This window comes from Rhagoletis pomonella, unplaced genomic scaffold, assembly GCF_013731165.1.
Source record: "Rhagoletis pomonella isolate Grant_MI unplaced genomic scaffold, Rhpom_1.0 Rhpom_scaffold_02152, whole genome shotgun sequence".
Lineage (NCBI taxonomy): Eukaryota > Metazoa > Arthropoda > Insecta > Diptera > Tephritidae > Rhagoletis > Rhagoletis pomonella.
The window spans coordinates 1-19,988 of record NW_023460706.1 but is presented as its reverse complement, the minus strand read 5'-3'; the positions used below and the strand labels follow the sequence as shown (position 1 = coordinate 19,988).

Here is a 19,988-nt window from a genome sequence, read left to right as displayed (position 1 = left end):
GGGAATGTGACGGTGTTACACAAGTTCATAGTCGCGGCGATTGTGGATGAAGTCATCATTGGAATAGACTTCATTCTTGATCAAGGTATGGAGATCGACATGAAGAACAGGATCATGAAGTACAACAACATGGAAGTGCCCCTTAGCTTTGGGTATGATGGTCCGTACAGCAGCAAGGGAGTGATCCTAGAGAAAAGCGAGCAGATTCAACCGAAGTCAGAAGCAGTTGTGTGGGCGAAGATTGATGGAGATTGTGGGACAAAGAAATTGTGGGTTGTTGAAGCAACACAAAGTTCTACACCGGACGTTCTTATTGGTAAAGAGTGTAAAGTGGTTCTCAACACTCGACCTTAAGAGCGGTTATTGGCAAGTGGAGGTAAGTGACGAGGATAAGGAGAAGACAGCTTTCAGCGTTGGAGACGGTCTGTGGAAATTCACGGTGATGCCCTTTGGGTTATGCAACGCTCATGCCACTTTTGAACGACTTATGGACCATGTGCTCAAGGGACTGTATTGGAAAACATGTTTGGTGTATCTAGAAGACATTATCGTATTGGGTAAAAGCTTTGAGGAACACCTGAACAATTTGGAAGAAGTTTTCCTGAGGATAGCTGGCGCTGGTCTGAAGCTAAGTCCTAAAAAGTGCTCACTGTTCAAGAAGGAGGTGAACTACTTGGGACACAAGGTGACAACGGAGGGCGTCTGTACTGCGAAGGAAAAAATAGAAGCAGTAAAGGATTGGCCAAGACCTAGGAACCTGCACGAACTATGAAGTTTTCTTGGGCTATGCCCCTACTACCGCCGATTTGTTCCGAATTTCGCCAGCGTTGCTAATAGCCTCCACGAGCTCACTAGGAAAAATAGAGCCTTCGAGTGGAACAAGGAGCAGGAGGAGGCTTTCCAAACTCTGAAGGAACGGCTATGTACTGCACCTATGCTAGCGTATCCCGTTCCAGGTGCAACGTTTATTTTGGATACGGATGCTAGTGGTTATGCCATAGGAGGCGTACTGTCGCAGGTAATTGATGGGCAAAAGAAGGTAGTTGCCTACTATAGCCGGTCGATTGGAAAATCAGAGAGGAACTACTGCGTAACTCGGAGAGAACTACTAGCGTTGGTGGAGTGCGTCAAACATTTCCACAAGTACCTCTATGGGCAACGTTTCCGAGTTGGAACAGACAATGCAGCGCTGAACTGGCTACTACAGTTTAAGAATCCAGAAGGACAGCTAGCAAGGGAAGTGTCCACGGTAATGCTGATGCCATGTCCCGCCGACCATGTAGCCTGGAATGTAAACACTGCTCAAAAGCTGAGGGCGAAGAGAACATTATAGACGTCCGTCTAACGACAATAACACCAGCGGAAGAGTGGAAGGAAGAACAGCTACGAAAGTGTTAGCAGGAAGATCCAGATCTGGAGCTTTTGATGCATGGACTGGAGGTGGACAGATGGCCAACTAAGGAGCAAATGGCAGCGGAAAGCCCCATCGCAAAGGCGTACTGGGCACAATGGAACAGCTTAAAATGAATGTCTGGCTGTTTCCACAGGGTAAAGGAAAATGAAGATGGCCAGTGCTCACGCAACCAAATAGTAGTACCAAGGGTAAAAATTCCGGATATACTCAAGGAATTCCACAATGGTCCTAGTGGAGGGCACCTGGGAATCACGAAGACCCTGGAGAAGATTAAGCAGAGGTTTTATTGGGCTGGTTGTCGGCAATCGGTCGCAGAGTGGATTGCTAACTGCGCAGAGTGTACTGCAGCTAAAGGGACGAAATCCAGAAGTCATGGCCAGACGAAGAGGTACAACTCAGGTGCACCATTCGAGCGCGTTGCCATGGATGTAGCCAGTCCATTTCTTATGAGCGCACAGGGAAACAAATACGTCCTTGTGGTTATGGACTACTTTAGCGATTCCAAACCAGGAAGTTAAAACAGTAGCGGAGGTATTCACCTATAATTGGGTTGCGAGAAACGGTGTACCTATAGAGCTACACTCTGACCAGGGAAGAAATTTTGAATCGGCAGTGTTTCAAGAGATATGCAAGATACTGGGTATCCGGAAAACTCGAACAACGGCTCTTCATCCCCAATCAGATGGCATGGTGGAACGGTTCAACCGAACCCTAGAAGAGCATTTGCGGAAGGTCGTGGACAAGAATCAGAGAGATTGGGATGTCCGCATACCCTAGTTCCTGATGGGATACCGGTCAGCAATGCATGAAACAACGGGTAAAACTCCTGCAAGGGTAATCTTCGGTAATGAGCTCCGTTTGCCTAGTGACCTGAAGTTTGGAGTAACTGGCGATGCAAGAAGAATTGGGAAAGAGACGTCCAACGTCCTAGAAGAGGAGTTGAGAGAAATACATGCTCTTGTGAGACAGCGAACTCAAATTATGAGTGACAAGAAGAAGGCCAGGTATGATAAGGCAATGAACTCCGAGGGTTTCCAAGAAGGAGACTTAGTGTTGCTGTACAATCCACAACGAAAGAAAGGTTTGTCCCCAAAACTACAATGCAACTGGGAAGGTCCGTATAAGGTCGTCAAACGGCTGAATGACGTAGTGTGTCGAATCCAGACCGTTGGGAGACCAAGAAACATGATGAAGATGGTCCACTTGGAAAGGCTTGCAGTGTTTGGAACAGCAAGTGTGTCTGATCGGGACGATCAGACTTAGGTGGAGGGCAGTGTGGCAACGCGAAGCGAACAACGAAAAATAGCAGAATGTTCGAGGAATGACGTAGAATGTTCCACAAAGAGAAACATCAAGTTGTATGAACACTGCGAACGGCGAGAGAAAGAGAATGAGCGATGAACTTCAGAACGTTCTAGATTTGCCATGAGTGCGAGCGCAGGTATATAAGAGCCACCACACAGCGGAGTGAGTTAGTTACAAGTCAGCAAGCTACAAGTAAAGTGAGTTGCGAATAAGCAAGCTATAAGTTTAATTGTGTTAACAAGTTTTGTAAGCGTTGTAATTGCTTTAACGAGTATTGTAAAGTGTTTTTACGGTATTAGCGAGTATTGTAAATTGTTTGTTGTACAATAAAGTTGATTGTACTACGATTTGGTCATCGTTAGCATTTATTTAACAATCCAGCGATACGAACCGAAATATTTGGGAAATCCGGACGAGGTTTCAAGGATAATCGTAACAATAGTTAAAATAAATGTCTGAGCGAAATTAAAGGTTAAGACATATATATTAAAATTTCTTGGAAAATGTTTTCGTCGAATATTTTAACCCATTAGCTCCTGCCTAAAAGGGTCATTTTGACCTTTACCTCAAGAAATCCCGCAAAAAGAAAATTTTACAGATCGTTACTGGATTAGTATATTCTAAAAAATTATTCTCCGGAAAATTTTACTAGGGGTATTCACGAAAAGTATTGGATCAGAGCTAATCCCGTACTCCAAATTCCCACAAAATCCTGTAAATAAGAGCAAGTTTTGGAGAGTTATGTAGAGAATGAAGTTGCAAGATTTTACCCGAGCCTTTTCTTCTGGTAAAGTCATGAAAAGGGTCAAGCGATCACTGGTTGAAATTTTTACAGGAAAAATGCTTTTTTCTTTCCGTACTTTTTGTTGTTATTTACTTTTTACTCTCACTTCAGAGAGTAATTTTGCTGTTTGACATCATGAAAGAAAAATACAAGATCACACAAGAACGCGCCGTTGTATTTGTAACTGGCTTTGAGAAAAAAAATTCGTGGAAGCAGGTTCGTCAGCTGAGAATTTGTTTACATCACAAGCACCACTAGTTTACGTTTTTCTTTAACTAAAGAAGAGTTAATGCAACATGACAACATGTTTTAAAGCATTTTCATGAATAATTTTACCCAAATTGGGTGTTCAAAGTGGCTGACAACAATTTTGGTTAATTTTAGTTTTCGTTGTTTTCTTTGCTTTGTTTAGTTTTCGTTCGTTTTCCAGCGAAACAAGATGGCGTAGAACCCGCTCAAAAAATCAGCTTTTTTCTTTCTCTTGTTCTTGCGTTATCTTGTGTCGTTCGTTCATGGTATGACATTTTTACAGGATTTTACACGAAGAGTATTGGATCGGAGCTCATGTCAGTAACGATTCGGTACTTCAGCTGATGCCAGATAAAACTTTGGGGCTTTGCGTGTCATTTATAACTTTGCCAGTAAAGCGCCAGAAGCAAAATTTATGCCACAATGAACGCCTGCTTTTTCTCTCGTCAAAATTGCTGTGGATTTTATTAATTTAGCTTTAAAAATATCATCAATGTAATTAAATTTTATGCTTCTGCTTGAAAACCGGTTGATTGTCAACGCGCGCAAAAAGATGGGAGTTGGCCATCTTTTCGCTTCGCGCTGGAGCTGAAACGATCTATGTGACATGCTTTGTGCATTTTCATACATTTCATGTTAGCTGTCAAAAGTTTTATAGGCCGGACCACATAGAACTTTCGCGTTGGCTTTGGCGTTGGCGTTGGTTTGACAGAACGCACGTTAAAACTATGCTTGCTACAATGAACACTTGGCAGCGAATACTTGGGCAGCGAATGCTTGGGCCACTAAATTAACATACTAACGACAGATAAATTAATATTTCATATCAATAATTGCATTAAAAACGATATTTCTTGCCCGCACTTGATTTAAAAGGAAAAATATTTCACATAATTTTATACATTTGCAACAGCTGACGAGCGACGCACGGGAAATGTTGAGAGTTGGCCATCTATTTGCTTTGTGTTGGCGAGAGCTTTGTCGAATTTTGGCTATGTGGACGGCTGCATTTGAATGCATGTATTCATAGTCCATGATGCAATAATCCAAGGTGTTATCAGTTGGCAACTTCTAGCTCTAATTCCGCCATATTGACTACCTTACGTGAAACAGTGTTACTTCTTTCACTATTCTTTGCCCATTAATATAGTTGAATGCTTTTTATTTTTTCTCAGTATACACACTTTGTTTTCTTAAAAAGGTATTTTATCTTATTTTATTTCATTTCATAACGAATACACTATAAAAAAGCAAATTTTGTTAAGGAGAAAATGTGAAATATTATATTTTCCCCCATATGGGATTCATTTCTTCCCGTTTTTCTTCTCATTCTACTGAGCTAAGGTAGTGTCAAATCGAGCTGTCACAACTGATACCACCTTGTATTATTGCATCATGTTCATAGTCAGCTGTTGAAGCGACGCCAACGCCGACGCCAACGCCGACGCAACGCCACACTTGCGAATGCTATAAATTTTGCTTACATTTTTTTAAGATTTTCTAATTTGGTGTCTTCAAACTAAAAACAAAAGCACCAAAAAACACGCCAAGCACCAAACTCAAAATTTTTCGCGTTTTGAATACCCACTAAATTTGGTGCGAAAAGCATGAAGTTGGCAACAGGGAATGTAAACAAAAGTATTTTATGACGTCAGCGATTAGGTGGATGCTGTCAAATCGACGAAGAGAGGGTTAGCGGTCCGCGAATGGCGCGACCTTTATTTTCTGGATCGTGGGCGTTACTGCCTTATCGCAATATATTGCCAAGGCGAAGTTATACAAGATGGTGTTGATGGCGATTTTAGATTTTCGCCGCGGTACTTCCTAATATCAAAGTGATGTGTTTGTTGTCGTACTAGGGCAAAAGAGGAGGCTTGCCCCTGTTAAGGCCCATCCACATACAACTTTGGCGTTGCGTTGGCGCTGGCGTCGCTTTGACAGCAGCGCGCGTAACGCCCGTGCTTGCTACAATGAACGCTTAGCACAGAATACTTTGGTCACTAAATTAACATACTAGCGGCTGATAAATCAAAATTTTTACATCAATAATTGCATTAAAAACTATATTTCTTGCCCGCATTTGATTAAAAATTAAAATTAAATCACATAATTTTGATTATTTAGAACAGCTGACGAACGACGCGCGCGAAAAGTTGAGAGTTGGCCATCTTTCTGCGTTGTGTTGGCGTTGGCGTTGCCCAACTTTGGTTATATGGAGACTTTCATATAAATACATGTATTCATAGTCAGCTGTCGAAGCGACGCCAACGCCAACGCAACGCCAAAGTTGTATGTAAACGGGCCTTTACTCACTTTCGCTGCAATTATAACAAGTTGTCCCTTCTTATTATCTACGTTCTTTGGCATTACTAACGTAATTTGTACCAAATAACCAAAAAAAAACATTGTGGTTATTTACTCGGAAACTAAAGAAGATATCCAAAAAACTGTTAACAAAAAATCGAAATATCTTATTTTAAAATATATAACTGCATCTTTAACTAAAAACTGTCAAAATGACGCTTACGGAAATTTTCCATCCAAACGACGATATTCGAATGGTACTGGCATAATTTCGAGCCTGTACGTAAATTTTCGGGAAAAGTTAAGAAATATGCTGAAAAGTTATTTTCGCAGATTCTCAATTGATTTAAAGTATATCATCAGCCCTATTTCCAATTCTATGTGAATAAATCGCTCCCACAATTTAATTTGTGCATTCAATATATTTCCGAATTAACTTAAATACTTACGCTGCGATTTCACAGACAACAAAAGTTGAATACGTAGTTGAATGAGAAGTTGAAAGTGAAAAAGTTGCCATCCCTATTCAGACGAGGCGATTTTGGATTCAACACGAATCGTTATTTACATTATTGAAAATGAATTTAAATCGCAAATTTGTATCAATTGGCGTAAATTTGGTAAGCCAAGCGTTGGTAGAAGTGCTTTTAGCGAAGCTGAAAGATAAAATAAGAGTAAAAAAGTAAAAAAGAAAAAAAAGTATGTATACAGAACAGTGTTGTTCCCACAAATCCCCTAAACGAAAGAGGATTAACGCCGCTTTATGAAAAGTCACCCCTCCCCACCCAACTTCTCCCACAGACCTCTGGGGAGCTGTTTGAAAATAGGGGAATTTTAGAGTTTTTGCAAGGAAAAAACAAAGTTAAACTTGCGTCCGAAGAAGGGGGGCTGAACACCTTTTGCAGAGAACACCTTTCTGCGTAGGCGGCCTTCGGCCGCGCTTAGGAATTATAACCCTTACTACGTAGAATTCTCCTTTCTGTGTGACATAACTGGGGCTACCGCCCCAGTGATGTACCCTTGGGAAAGGATGAGGTAACTAGAATTCCCTTTCTGTGTGGTAAACCTGGGGCTGCCGCCCCAGTGATGTCTATTTTGGTGTTTTATAAAAATATCTTGTATATAAAAATATATATACAAATTTATTACAAAAATTTGCAACAAATACCATATTTCCAACCGACATTATTGTTAAATTAGTGCACAGATTTAGTAAATTAAATTTTTGTAATAAAGCGTGAACTGTTGTCTACAAGTGTGTGTAAAAGTTTTTTGATTCGATTCACGCGTTTGGGCACAGCAACCCAAAATCGTTGTACAAATTCATAAACAGTACCCCACAGTTCGCCTGTTCGTATTTACCTTTGTAAGTTTTGAAAAATGGCTTGAACGAACCAGTATAACATAGCCTAGGCAAATTTTTAAAGAAACTTTTCGATACTAAGTTTTATTAAAACAAAATGTCGAAGTCAGCTTCATATAGAAACAAAGTCTCCGTTAGTTATAAGAAGAGATTTTCTTAAATATAATACCTTTACGGCATTCACATATTGACAAGGTGTTACTATTTATTTTATTATTCTATAATTTTAATTATCTGTTTATAAACTATAATGTATTCTTTAAGAAAAACTGTATAAACCCAAGATTAAATCTTTGCGAAACATCCAAAAATTAACATACTGTCGTAAAAATTTCGAGCTTTATTAATATTCATTAGTTTTTAGCCCATTCAATTTTAGTAAAATAAAGTGCAAGTTTAAAGTAGCTGGGACTTACCGTTGAACTTGGCAATTTTGTTTTGTCGACGTTGTCAGCCATTTTCTTCCATACGAAGTGTGTTCGACGATTTTTATATATGGAGGAAATTAGCAACACCTTCATCAAAGAAATCTTAAAAAACTTAGTTATATTAAAGTTTAATGGGCTAAAACATCACACACTCAAAATAGATCTAGGAAATCGAATTAAAAAGCTCGAAATTTTTACGAAAGTGTGTTGGTTTTTTTAATGTTGCACAAAGTTTGAACCTTGGATTTGTACGGCTTTTCTTAAAATATAAAGCGTATTTTTACAAAAAATAATTAAAATTGAATACAATTAAGATAAATGGTCAAATCTTCTCGTAAAGTTTTGATAAGCACTTGAAATGCTATTAAAATGTCAAATTTTAGTACTGAATCCAAAGAAAATGTCTCTTTTATCCATTAATAATAACTTAAATATGCTTTTTGTTAAGATGTATACCTGAAAATGTGTGCATACATATTTGCGTTAAATGCAATACATGTGCACGTGGATTCAATTTGTAAAAGTGTAAAATACGTAAACGTATGTACATAAACAATAAAACTGTCTCATGAATACCATAAAATCATTGGTCTTGAAGGGAATGTACTAAGAAAATATATGAGCGAATTAAAAAGTGTATACAATTACATTTTTTGTATAGATTTCTTTCTGAAGGAACAATTTCATATCCCAACACTGATACAGAATGTAAACAAACACAGGGTTGCAAGGAAAAAAAGCCGTTCGGACGAGGCGATTTTTGATTTCAACTAAAAGTTGCCTGAAAAATCGCCTGCTGCGAAAGCCCTATAAATTACAAATATTTGTGCAACGACTTCGACACAGTAAAATAAAAAAAATTGGGTATGTATTAGTTAAATAAATACTCTTAATACATATATATTTCAGTTAAACCTGAGATGTTCAAGCGCACTGCAATATTTGTTATCCATTATGGCAGTGCTAAACTAATTTTCACTACATAAAATTGCTGCACAACACCCTTATGGCCGAAAAAGCATTGCTTGCAACACTAGTCCTTTATGGGGACTTTGTTAATTTGCAATTTGTGAGTGATTTTTAAGTTGAAGACTGCGTAAAAACTAATACAATGAAGTGCTGTGTGTTAAATTGCGACAACCGTAAAGATGCAAGAAGCGTAGATGCAAATGTAGCAAATGGGACGAATCGCTGCATTTTGTGTACATAGGGCAAGGCAAAGCCGTTCCCGAAATGTTTCTCTATTATTATATTAACAGCATTTCCTCACAATGATTTTGTTTCTGCTCCACGCAGCCTCCATTAGCAAGTTAACTAATCAGTCCCGCAGAGATGCTGCTGCAGTTTTCTGCAGCTGCCTTAATTGCAAAGCAATGGAGTGCACTAAAACGTTTGCTGAAGCAGCCTCAATTGCAAAGCAATGGAGTGCACTACAATGTTCACTGTTCTCTAATAAATTAGATGAAAAATGCAATATTTTCGCATTTAGCAAAATTAAAACACGTTTTTCGCAGTAAAGTGAACTGCTTTGGCTGTTTCTACTCGTTCTTCTTTTCGCTCTATTCTTTGTTTACTTGTGGTACACAAATGTCAACGCCCAGGACGGCGCAATCTTGTATCATTCTTGGGTCGGTGTTATGCAGAAATTTTGTTAGGCAAACTGCGTGCAATTGTTGTAGCATATACAAAAATTTTAGACAATTGTTGCTATACACAAAATTCTCATTTCGTGTTGGCAATAGCCATGAAAACCATAATGAACGTGCAACCTTGTGCCAAACTCGACATAACCACCTCGGAGCAAACTAAGCAGCCGCCATTTAATTTGGCAAACAAAATTTGTCTGCATAACACCGACCTAAATTTTGGTGGAAAAAATAGCCATGTTTGTTTACTGGATATACTGAGAAAAAATCTCTTTCAAAAGACACTTTACGTGCAAGGCGTGACTGCCTTAAAAGGTGTTCGCATGAGGCGATTTTGCGTTCAACTTTTGCTTTCAACTCACGCAGGGTTGCACGAAAAGAAGTTGAATGGCTAAATGTTGGCTGGCGACCAACTTTGTTGAAAGCGATTAGTTGAAAGGCCGTTAAACCAAAAGCAGAATGCAAAGTTGAATAATGCAAACGCCTTTTTATGGCGAAAATTTGATATTTTTTTGTATTTTGATATTTTTAGCCATTCATCCTGCGTGAGTTGAACGCAAAAGTTGCCTGTAAAATCGCCGCGTGCGAAAGCCCTATTATCGAAATGTATTGCATTGCCACGTCCAAGGTGGTGTTACTAGCTAAGCTGATTTTGTATATGTGTTTCGCCGCACGGCTTCTGATATCAAATTGAAAAATTTTGTTCGAATTTCTACACACACTCTCATACACTCTTACAGATTTTGACAGTTTATGCCGCCAGCCCTGCAAACCAAAGTTCCCGAAAAGTGTTTGCATTATTCAACTTTGCGTTCAACAATTGCGTTCAACTCAACGCAGGGTTGCACGAAAAAAAAGTTAAATGGCTAAATGTTGGCTGGCGACCAACTTTGTTGAAAGCGATTAGTTGAAAGGCCATTCAACCAAAAGTTGAATGCAAAGTTGAACAATGCAAACACCTTTTTATGGCGAATATTTTGATATTTTTTCATATTTTGATATTTTTAGCCATTCAACTTTTTTTTCGTGCAACCCTGCGCTGAGTTGAACGCAAAGTTGAACAATGCAAACACACTTTTAAGGAAATCGTTAGGAGTCTAATTTCTGTAACGATTTTTTTTACGAATTTTCAAAGAAAAATATATGAAGGGGTTGACACGAACTCGTAAAGAAATTATTTTCGTTCCTTCAGATTTTCTTCCGAAATTTCGTAAACGAATGGAAGTGTGCGTAATTTATTTAATTTTAGAAAATTCGGCAAAAAATCGAATTAAATCTTAACGAATTCTTTAAAATTTCTTTACAATGCAGAATACTGTGAAAAAATGGTTTGCAGGGAAAGCAAAAACCAAATACATGTAAATTTTTGTTTTTGTACTCCTGCTATCACCTTATATTAATTCGCCTTGGCCAGGCCAGACACGCTCTTAGCAGCCACTTAACCATTGTGAAACAGCTGATTATAAGAAAATTATTTATTTATTTATTTAAAAATGAACTTGGTAATTTTTTTCAGTATCTCGCGATTTTTGGGTAGAAATTTGAGAGTGCTGAAATTGCGTCAGAACCTTAAGGTACAAACACTAAGCTTTCCTTACCTCCGAATTGTCCCTATAAATATAAAAGAAAATCAGGATCAACGGAAACATGAAATCACACGTTTAAACAGAGACTCAAGCAATGATGAAGGCCATCAGAATAACCACAAATGGTCGGGTTACTTGGCTCCAGGAAAGGTTAGTGTCATTGTTAGTGGTGTTTTCTCCTTCGGATTTTTTGGTAATTCTAAAGACGAAGAGTCGCCTGAAGATAAATTGGTTACCACCATCAAAAGATCAGTGTTATGCATACAACGACAAGAATTCGATAAGGCAGAACAGATGCTCCACTTGGCGTTAAGGATGGCGCAAGACTTACAGAGCAAAGAAGGTATAACCTATATTTATGATCTTATGGCGAATCTAGCTATGGAACAAGAGCAATACAAAAAAGCAGAAAAACTGTTTGTTGATGTCATGCGACGATTATTTAATGATGGCTACTCAAAGGATAGCGCACAGGTAATTTTCATTTTATACATCATTTAGTTAATCATGTATTGTACATTTCATTAAGTAGTGAATTAGTAAGATCTATTTTAGATAATGCATATTAGTGCGAAACTGGCACACATGGCCCAACTACAAGGTGAACTGGATAAAGCACTGCAAGGATTTACGTGGACGTTACAGCGCATTGAAGAGCATTTGAAAAAAGATCCAAGTGACAAGGACATACTAGAATTGCTAGGACTTACAAAAAATTGGTACTGCCAAAGCTTTAAATATCCGATGTTGTTGTAACATTCTTGTTGTTACCTTTCTAGGTTCGGCCAATTGCAAATGAAGTTAGGCAAGTATGCTGATGCAAAAAACTCTTTTCAGGAGGCTTATGATGCTCTAGTCGAGGTATACGGACGAGTAAATGAAGAGGCTGTAACAATATTGAATAATCTTAGTGTGGCATGTGTCAATGTAAGTATTATATAAGTATATTATTTTAAGATTAGGAAATCAAAACTAATAAACTGCCCAGTAGAACTTGGGAGCATCGTACGATTGTTCGGTGAGTACTCCCTTGGGAGTATACGAATACTCCCCATTGCTCCCTATGCTTCTGTGTATAAGCATGTAATTTTGTATACTCCCTTTAACATTGGATGTCCTAGGAGGGGGAGTAATCCCTTTTACCTCCTAAACGAGCAATCGGGGATCACACAGAATTAACATCCCACAAACCTCCTAATAGAGCAATACGGGAGTACTTCCATAGTTACCTCCCAAAAAGACAACAAGGGAGTGCACATAGAAAACATCCCATATTCCTCCCGAACGAGCAATAAAGGAGTGCTCCCATTAGATACATCCCGAAAGCCTCCTGTAGGAGTAATAAGAGAGCAATGATAACGAACATTTTACATTAGCCAAATAGATTTTGCTATTTATTAAATTTTTTTATTTAACTTTTTAATCACGTGCATTTGTGCAATATTACAAGACCTTAAAAATAAAACATAAATGATACGTCTTACATAATTGCTTAATTTTTGAATTATATTGCAGAAAAATCATATGAAATTAAAACATAATAATAACAAAACGGTAAGATAAGATTTGAATTATATGCACCTATATGCACATATATGTAAGTATGCACTGTTATATGATTTCATGGGTGTCAAGGATGTTTGCCTGTTCAGGAATCCGCCAAGCGGGGAAATTGTGAAGGTGACTTTGTTTATCTGACATCCTTGTCACCCATGCGATGTTTAAACCCGGGGGTCACACTAAAATGCTGTCACTAATTTGCGCAATCTGAAAAGTATTTAACGGTACATTTATAAGTAATACAATACATACTTAATATATTTAAACAAAAGTTGAAGTACATACCAAAGGACTTTTATTAAAATCTGTGTGCTATCCTAATTAAATTTTTGTGTCCTTATGCTTCTATAAGAAATATTTTCTGTTGTTTTTTTTTGTATGATAAATTTTTTTCGAAAACACAAATTTCTTTTGAGCGAGGTGCGTATTGCTCTCCTATCAACCAAAAATAATACTCTTGGATTTCTCGCTTAGGAGCAGTGTTGCCGTTTTAGCCCTTTGGTGGCTAAATTTGGCTACCAAATTCTTTTTTTGGCCACAAAAATTTGAAATTGCCCCTAGCCCTTTTTTTAGCCCTTTTCAAAATTTATTCATCATTGACATTCATTTATGATTTTCATGAATTTAACTCTTCGCTCATAAAGCGAACGCCTTTCCTTTAAGGCAAGTAAACATATTTCTATGTATGTTCCTTTCGTTTCTAGGCCGTTATCTTATCCGTTAACGATTTAACTATACTTTAAAATAGGTAAGTTGGTGGCCCCTAATATGCTTTATGTGTTACACAAAAAGTTTTTTTGTTGAATAAAATAGTAATTCTTTTTAGAGTTCATGGTTTTTCTATACCAGTAATTATAGAAAATGTTTGCGTGTATACTTACATATTTATACTAGCAGTACCCCGGTGTGCTTCTCTACACCAAATATTCAATATATTCAAAATTTTTGATTCTTTATTTTAAATCTTAATCCAACAGATTTGGATATACGAAATTTTTTGTTTTTCCATCTTGGGTATGAATAAATAAACAATTTGGAATGCCAACTCTTGAACAGGCCACGTATAGCTACCAATTCCAGTAATCTACCACAAATATTTTAAGAGATATACCAGATGAAATTTTTTGTTAGTGTGGGCTGTGCCACGCCCCCTTTTCCGAATTCGGGGAAACTTAACACAAACCATCTGCATAATAGCCCGACTATGCCGTATAAATTTGGTTGAAATCTTGCACTTATTCTTTATATATAAGATGTGAGGTGCCACGCCCTCTTTTCCAATACTGCCCATTTTTATCCATGAGTATGGAATTATTTGTTATACCTCTATACCAACTTCCAGTACTCTACCACAAATATTTCAAGAGATATACAACAAAAAAATTTTAGTTAGTATGGAAGGTGCCACACCCCCTTTTACGAATTCGGGCAAACTTCACATAAACCATCTGCACGATAGCCTGAATATGCCGTATAAATTTGGTTGAATTCGGTGAAGCCGTTCTCAAGTTATAAGCTCACACCAAAAACGTGTACTTATTTGTATACATAAGATACATACATATGCCACGCCCCTTTTCCCAATTTGGGAAAACTCCACATAAAATATCTGCATGATGGCCCGAATATGCCGCATAAATTTGGTTGAATTCGGTGAAGCCGTTCTTAAGTTATATTGTCACACCAAAAACGTTCACTTATTTTTATATTTTGTTAGTATGGGTGATGCCACGCCCCCTCTTCCGAATTCGGGAAAACTTCGCATAAACCATCTGCATGATAAATCGAATATGCCATATAAATTTGGTTGAATTCGGTGAAGCTGTTTTCAAGTTATGAGGTCACACCAAAAACGTGCACTTATTTTTATATATAAGATGTAGGTAAAAAAATTTAGCTACCATTTTTAGCCACAACGACGATTTTTAGCTCTTTTTTAGCCCTTTTTTAGCTGGAATTTAGCTACCACTAAAAATGTTTCGCGGCAACACTGCTTAGGAGACATCACTTTTTGCTCCTAAGCGAGTAATAACGGAGTACAAAACCGACAAATCTCTCTTATTGCTCAGAAATCAGGTTAAGGGGAGTACTCTTTTATTCCTCACATAGGGAGATCTCCCTTCAAGTTCTAGTAGGTGGGAAAAAAAAACACTGACAGATCTACGTACATCTAGGCAATATCCATTTTTAGTAAAATATTTTTAACCGACTTCCAAAAAAAGGAGGAGGTTATCAGTTCGTCGGAATATTTTTTTTAATTTTTTATTTTTTATGTATGTTACCGCATAACTTTGGACCACGCATGTTTATTACCAGCGCAGAATAGATCTGTTACAGGTGAGAATAGACCTGTTACAGTTAAAATATTCAGCAATTCAGCTATGAAGAATTGTGGAAATTCTGGCATTACATATTTCACGGGGCAATATTTTGTTACCAGCTTATGAGATAGTAACAAAATTTACCGGTTACAAGAGTACACAGAATGCGAAAAGGGTTTAAAAATTTACAGGATCTTTTCTTTATTTACCGGTTACAAAATGTTTATTAACAGCGCAGAATAGACCTGTTTGTAACCGGTAAATAAAGTTCCTGTACATTTTTAAACCCTGTTCGCATTCTGTGTACTCTTGTAACCGGTAAATTTTGTTACTATCTCATAAGCTGGTAACAAAGTATTGCCTCGTGAAATATGCAATGCCAGAATTTCCACAATTCTTCATAGCTGAATTGCTGAATATTTTAACTGTAACAGGTCTATTCTCATCTGTAACAGGTCTATTCTGCGCTGGTAATAAACATTTTGTAAGCGGTAAATAAAGTTCCTGTCAATTTGTAAACCCTTTTCGCATTCTGTGTGCTCTTGTAACCGGTAAATTTGGTTACTATCTCATAAGCTGGTAACAAAGTATTGTCCCGTGAAATATGCAATACCAGAATTTCCAGTTCTTCATAGCTGAATTGCTGAATATTTTAACTGGGTTACCAACGTACCTAGAATCGCGGTGACAAGAACTGGTAAAATTTTTTCGTAATAAAGTTTTCTGGTTACAAAATCTTCGGCAACGTGCAGAATTGACCTGTAAGTGTTTCATTATGAAATCGGCCCTTAATACATATAATAAAATTGTAACAGGCCAATGTCGGTACATTACAGGTAATAAAGAAAAATTAATTTGGGGGTCTTTATTGAAGCAACAGAAGCCAAATCAACAATTTTTAGAATTTTTGTCTGACTGTGTCTGTGTTGTACGCGCATCACTCGAAAATAAATGCATGGAGTTGAATGCATTTTCACTGATACATCGCTAAAGGTCTAGCTCAAAATATAGAAAAATAAATAAAATTAGATAATGCTACCTGTTTGAAAATTGCCGTTTAATATACGTACATTATAATTTTTTTTTAATCAATAGCTAGAGGAATACGAGCTGGCGAAGAAGTATTTAACGGATGCTTTGGAATTGGTAAAAGAACTGAAGGACACAGCACAGGAAGGTATTCTTCAAGCCAATTTGGGTTTGATTTATTTGCGAGAAGGTTTAATAATGAAAGCCAAGGAAGCCTGTTCGCTAGCATGGCGCATTGGTAAGAAGGGCAAGAACGTAGACGCAGTTGAACAGGCTGAATACTGTCTGAACGAGATTAAAACTTTTATACAATAAGACAAATCAAAATCAAAATCTTTTAAAAACTTGATGCAAATGTATACGACCTAGCTATTTTTCAATCAAATAAGAATTAATTTATACAAAAATCAAATAAAAAATCCGTATTCGTTATTTTAATTACGAAAGCTTTACTTATAAGAATTCAATGTAGACCAGAAACATTTGTAGTTTACGCTTAACGATTTAAAGGCTTACTAAGCGTATTATATAAGCGTATATACATAACTCTTACTCTAACTTGGCAATAAAAATCATCAGACCCACGCCTATAAGCATGGCTACAATCTCCTTAATTGATTGACCCAATTTGGTAGATTCCTCCAACAATTCGGGCAATACACTGACAGTAGCAATGTAAATAAAGCCGCCTGCTGTGAATGGTAAGACCCATGCTGTAGAACCATCATCACCACTAGCCCCTAGTAAGGCGAGTGCAGTGCCAGCCACAGCACCGAGCGCAGTGACTAATTGTAGCATCATTGCCTGACGTTTTGTACAACCAGACTTAATTAAGATGGCAAAGTCACCAATTTCGTGTGGAACTTCGTGTAGTAATATCGTAATTGTGGTAACCACACCAATACTATTACCAGCCAAATAGGAAGCACCAATCGCCAAGCCATCAGTGAAATTATGGGCGAAATCAGCCGCTAAATTCAGATACCCCGTAATTTTTACCTCATTTGATTCCTTCTGATCTTTATTCGATACCGGGTTCACTTTTCGTTCTTCTGGTTTTTTATCATTCGTTTTTTGGTCAGATTTTTTTGTTGGTTTTCCTTTTTGCACTTTGGTTGATGAGTGAATATGGTTGTGCCCGTGCTCACCACCTTTCAATAACCGTACCGTTTTTTCGACAGCGAGGAATGCTATAATGCCGCCCAGTACCCATAGGCCAACTTTCATATCATGTCCATTTTCGTGGTCATCGTCGTGACCATGACTGTGTGAGTGGGTGTGATGATCATCACCATGAACGTGCGAATGAGTCGAGTGTGGTATTAGATGTAGAAAAGCGTCGCCCAATAATCCACCGGAGGCAAACGCTAAAATGATTTTCAGGCGAGGTCTCATTGCTTCACTATTATCTAAACGAATTGTATAAAGCAAAACAAAAGGAGCGGCGCTAATTAGCAACGTAGATCCTATAGAGTGTAACCAAACACTAGACATATCTGAAAAAAAAAACAATATATTTTTCAATGTATATTTAATTTTATTTCTGACCTTGTGGAGCTTTAAGCTTGCGCTGCTGATGGTCATGTTTATGATGCTCCGAATGATGATTTTCATGATGGTGAACATGCTCTTGATCGTCATGTAAACGTGGGTGATGATCATGATGATGGAGATCACCGTGATCGTGCACTGGAGCTGGAGCCTTTCTGGTATCGAAATTTTCGTTTGCCTCTCGCGAGTATTTAAAGCTGGGGTTTTTGCTGTGACCCAAACATAGAGATGGGAGTGATAGTATAATGCCATATAGAATAATTCTTAAAGCAATTTTCCATAGAAATTGTCTCCTATTGAACTGCTCCAAATTCGTCATGATGATTTAAACTTGATTTCTTTCCAGCAGGATTATCAGAAAAGAAAAATGACGGCCCTCCACGTCACATCACAACATTAGAACAGATGCCGGCCTTTCAAAGTTTCATTCTAATCAGCCTGTCAGACGTTGCAATGCAAAAATGGCTTTGTTTCTTTTATTTTCTAGCAGATAGTTACAGTAGCTACACACGACGAGCATATCCGCGCACATGCGCGGCTTGCGGGTCATGCTCGTCGTTTGTAGGGTGGTTTGCGAGCATCGCATTGGAAACAAAAACAACAACCTCACTTTGTGTTGATGCTTGCAGCAAGGTGTATTAAACAAGGTGGTGTTGGGGCGACAGCTGAGTTTTTCGCCGTGGAGGCCATTACGTCAAAATGATGTGTTTGTTGTAACTCATACCAATGACAGTATGGACATCAGCGTATAATTTGTTAGTGTAATTTTTTACTTATATACGGCCAACACCACCTTGTTAAATACGCCTTGGCTTGCAGTGTGCACATCGCAGATAAATGCATCCAAGCTATGTGCGTTAATTGAATTTTTGATAAATGAGGCTAAATTACTATATGTATATGTATGTACATACATATAAGTAAAATATAAATAAATTTAAGTAACACATACATAAAAAACCCTAAGTCATAAGTATTTCAATTGCATCATCCGCGTCTTTCCTTTCCATGTTTACGCTTTGAGTACAAAATCACTTATGAGTCGCTCGCCGTCTGTAGCAATCGACAGCGAGCATGTAGGCGCACCTTAGCTCAGTAGAATGAGAAGAAAAACGGGAAGAAATGAATCCCCATATGGGGGAAAAATATAAAATTTCACATTTTCTCCTTAACAAAATTTGCTTTTTTATAGTGTATTCGTTATGAAATGAAATAAAATAAGATAAAATACCTTTTTAAGAAAACAAAGTGTGTATACTGAGAAAAAATAAAAAGCATTCAACTATATTAATGGGCAAAGAATAGTGAAAGAAGTAACACTGTTTCACGTAAGGTAGTCAATATGGCGGAATTAGAGCGAGAAGTTGCCAACTGATAACACCTTGTATTAGGTGCGTTCGCGTAGCTGTTAATTGTTCATGTTTAACCAAAACTTACAAGTTTTTGCGTTCGCGTACGCAAAAAACTTGCAAAGTAGGGGAAATTGAGAGAGCAAACTGACATTTCATTTTGAGGGGAAGCTGCTGGTTTCTGCTGGAAAAATTTTTGCCAACAGCAATTTGCCAACAGGAAAACAGCTGATCAAAAACAGCTGGTTGGCATTTACGCAAATCACAAAATTGAATTTGATGGTTTGGAAGATAAAAATTACAAAATGCGACTAATTAAACTTGTAAGAAATAAGTAGTTATTTGTTTAATCAATAAACTGTGTCAGTATACAACTTTGCGATGACTTTTCGTACGTTTTAAATTTTACACTTTTGTATGTAAACAAAAATTATATCAGCTGTTCGTCTAACTTGCAAGTTTCTGCAAATTTTCTGTTCGCGTACTATTTTGGATATTTCTCTCTTGTGAGAGAACAGATGACATTTCGCCGAAATTTGGCAGTTGGTTGGTTTCTGCTGGAGATGTTAAACGAACGCACCTATTATTGCATCATGATCTGACATTGGTTGAAGACGGACGCGCTCAATTCTGAGATTTCAACTTTAACTCAATACACCAGCAGTTTCATCTTTACTGAGGATCGCACTGAGGAAAAGTTAAAAAAAAAGTCAAAAGGAGATTATATAAGCAAAGGAAAGTCTGGTGCAGAGGAAGCGGTGAGGTCAAGAAGGACCAAATCAACGTGGAGAACAACGCAGGGGGCACCTGGGAGTGTCTGGTGTGGTCTCCAGGTTTTTAATATTCATTTTAAGTCCACGGTGCTGTACATACGGAGGGAACTGTCGGAGGACTACTCCCTCTAAGCTCTAAATCCAAACGATAAGTTTTCAGGTGAGTCTGCTTAATTTATTCAATAGGTGCGTGTTTTTTTATTGTGCAGGTAATTAGACGCCAAAATGGCGGACGCTTTGGCGGCTGAAGAGCCGCCAGATAACGGTGCTTTAGTGGATGACACAGGCTGGTTTACAGCTGTAGAAAAGAGGGGGAAAAACGTAAA

The 19,988-nt window shown here is 37.8% G+C and overlaps 2 protein-coding genes across 4 annotated transcripts; one reads left to right on the top strand and one right to left on the bottom strand.

Annotated features, from left to right (window-relative positions):
- Positions 1–10,690: 10,690 nt before the first annotated feature.
- Positions 10,691–16,408, top strand: LOC118753171 (tetratricopeptide repeat protein 19 homolog, mitochondrial-like). 3 transcript variants are annotated; one of them, XM_036488041.1, is made up of 5 exons: positions 10,691–10,719; positions 11,010–11,553; positions 11,635–11,798; positions 11,859–12,006; positions 16,056–16,304. In XM_036488041.1, exons 1-5 carry the CDS (start codon positions 10,712–10,714, stop codon positions 16,302–16,304), a joined length of 1,113 nt encoding a protein of 370 aa, XP_036343934.1. In that variant the 5' UTR covers positions 10,691–10,711. The 3 variants fall into 3 exon arrangements, with proteins under 3 accessions (XP_036343934.1, XP_036343932.1, XP_036343933.1); XM_036488039.1 differs by lacking the exon at positions 10,691–10,719 and adding an exon at positions 10,727–10,851 and having other exon boundaries at positions 16,056–16,408; XM_036488040.1 differs by lacking the exon at positions 10,691–10,719 and having other exon boundaries at positions 10,882–11,553.
- Positions 16,409–16,414: 6 nt separating this feature from the next.
- Positions 16,415–18,003, bottom strand: LOC118753170 (protein catecholamines up-like). The gene is made up of 2 exons (XM_036488038.1): positions 17,538–18,003; positions 16,415–17,485 (listed from the first exon to the last, which is right to left on the bottom strand). The coding sequence occupies exons 1-2, from the start codon at positions 17,857–17,859 to the stop codon at positions 16,539–16,541; spliced, it is 1,269 nt and encodes a 422-aa protein (XP_036343931.1). The 5' UTR covers positions 17,860–18,003; the 3' UTR covers positions 16,415–16,538.
- Between the last annotated feature and the right edge of the window lie 1,985 nt (positions 18,004–19,988).